Source organism: Geosmithia morbida (assembly GCF_012550715.1).
Source record: "Geosmithia morbida isolate 1262 chromosome Unknown scaffold_12, whole genome shotgun sequence".
Classification (NCBI taxonomy): domain Eukaryota; kingdom Fungi; phylum Ascomycota; class Sordariomycetes; order Hypocreales; family Bionectriaceae; genus Geosmithia; species Geosmithia morbida.
The window spans coordinates 220,486-221,908 of record NW_023336199.1 but is presented as its reverse complement, the minus strand read 5'-3'; the positions used below and the strand labels follow the sequence as shown (position 1 = coordinate 221,908).

The following is a 1,423-nucleotide window of genomic DNA, read 5'->3' as shown; positions in this document are numbered from 1 at the left end:
CCCCCCCCCCCCCCCTTCCTCTGACTGCCAGAACTGACCGGGTACATCTAGGCCTGCCGGGAGTTTGTATTGGATCAGCCACGAACGGGAGAGTGAGCCCTGATCACAGACACTTCTCTAATCATGATAAGGGCTGGGCAATGCTCCGATTCGCACGTACATCCACACACCCACACATGAGATGTATACCACCACGAAATATCTAAGAATCCAAAAATGCGATTTGATTTGGAAAAAGAAAAGCCTCAAATTCTTAGTGTGCCCACCATGATGTAGGATTAACTGCGGAAACCTTCGGGATCTCGGCCAGATGGAGACACAGAATCTCATCACACACCCCGCGAACAACAAGAACAACAGCAACAAAAAAAAAAAGACACGGCAACGAAGCCAACGCCGAAAACATGCTGCTGGGAATGAGAAGAAGTTACCCCTCGTCTGACGCGGCTTCTGCGCGTGCGCGGGGTAAATGGACCTCTGCGTGCAGCACTAAGCTCGGTCGCTCTGTGTCGGGCGGCAGCGGAGGCATCACAACGCGCTACACGGGGTCTATTGGAACAATTGTCTGGGGGGGGAGAAAGGGAAACGTAGGGTTCGATGGGTTCTGACGGGATGACTACTAGACCATGACGGTTTTTCAAACACCGTCGCGGTCTAACACTACTAGTACCATCTAGTGCCCTGTAGTCTTGCACGGGACACGGAAAGTACGGAGGGACGTTTGAAATATGCTCCAGGCCAGTGGCGTTGTCGAGACACGCATGTCTCCAGACTTGGAAGCCATTCTGGGTCAGCTGGTGTGTGTTGGTCTAGAAGTAGAAGGAGACGTGTGTGTTGATCCAATGAGGAACAGGAGTAGGGGCAACGTGATGACATGTTCTACCAGGTATTAAGTAAGCTGGTAGTTGAAGCGAGGGCGACGGCGTACAAAACGTTGATCTGTTACGATGAGTTTTTTTTTAAATGATTTTTTTTTTAAGAAAAAGATTAGATTTTTCTTTATACAAAAATAACCCATCTGCGTTGGTGGATAGAAAGGGCATGTGCGCGAAGTCGACGGAAGCACATGGGTTTCTCTGACTCCTTTGATGCATATCGTATCTGAACATGATGGGGAGGGGGGGAGCTTGGACAGTTTGTGTGACGATGATACATGTCTATATGTGATAACCCCAACATTGTGAGAGCGCATCACTCAGGTGGTAATACATATATGATGGCACTGTTTCCTTCTAACCCCTCTTTTCTCCCCCATCTTCCTTTTTTTGATGTAGCGTTGTCATACCCGAGAGAAGGAGGCCTTTCTTTGATTACGGGTACTTGGGGTAGTAGTAGTAGTAGTAGTAGTAGTAAGTATGACTCCTTTACTCCGATAATGGAACAGCGACATGAACAAAAAGAGGGGATGGACAAGAGGAGGAGG

The 1,423-nt window shown here is 48.6% G+C and overlaps 1 protein-coding gene across 1 annotated transcript in view; it reads left to right on the top strand.

Annotated features, from left to right (window-relative positions):
* GMORB2_2139 (DNA topoisomerase III) overlaps positions 1 to 96 on the top strand; it is a gene marked incomplete at both ends in the record, with an annotated part of 2,424 nt that extends 2,328 nt beyond the window's left edge. Inside the window, one exon of the mRNA XM_035464119.1 lies at positions 52 to 96. Within this exon, the coding sequence (XP_035319829.1) occupies positions 52 to 96 (45 nt within the window). The remainder of the gene's footprint in view (positions 1 to 51) is intronic.
* Between the last annotated feature and the right edge of the window lie 1,327 nt (positions 97 to 1,423).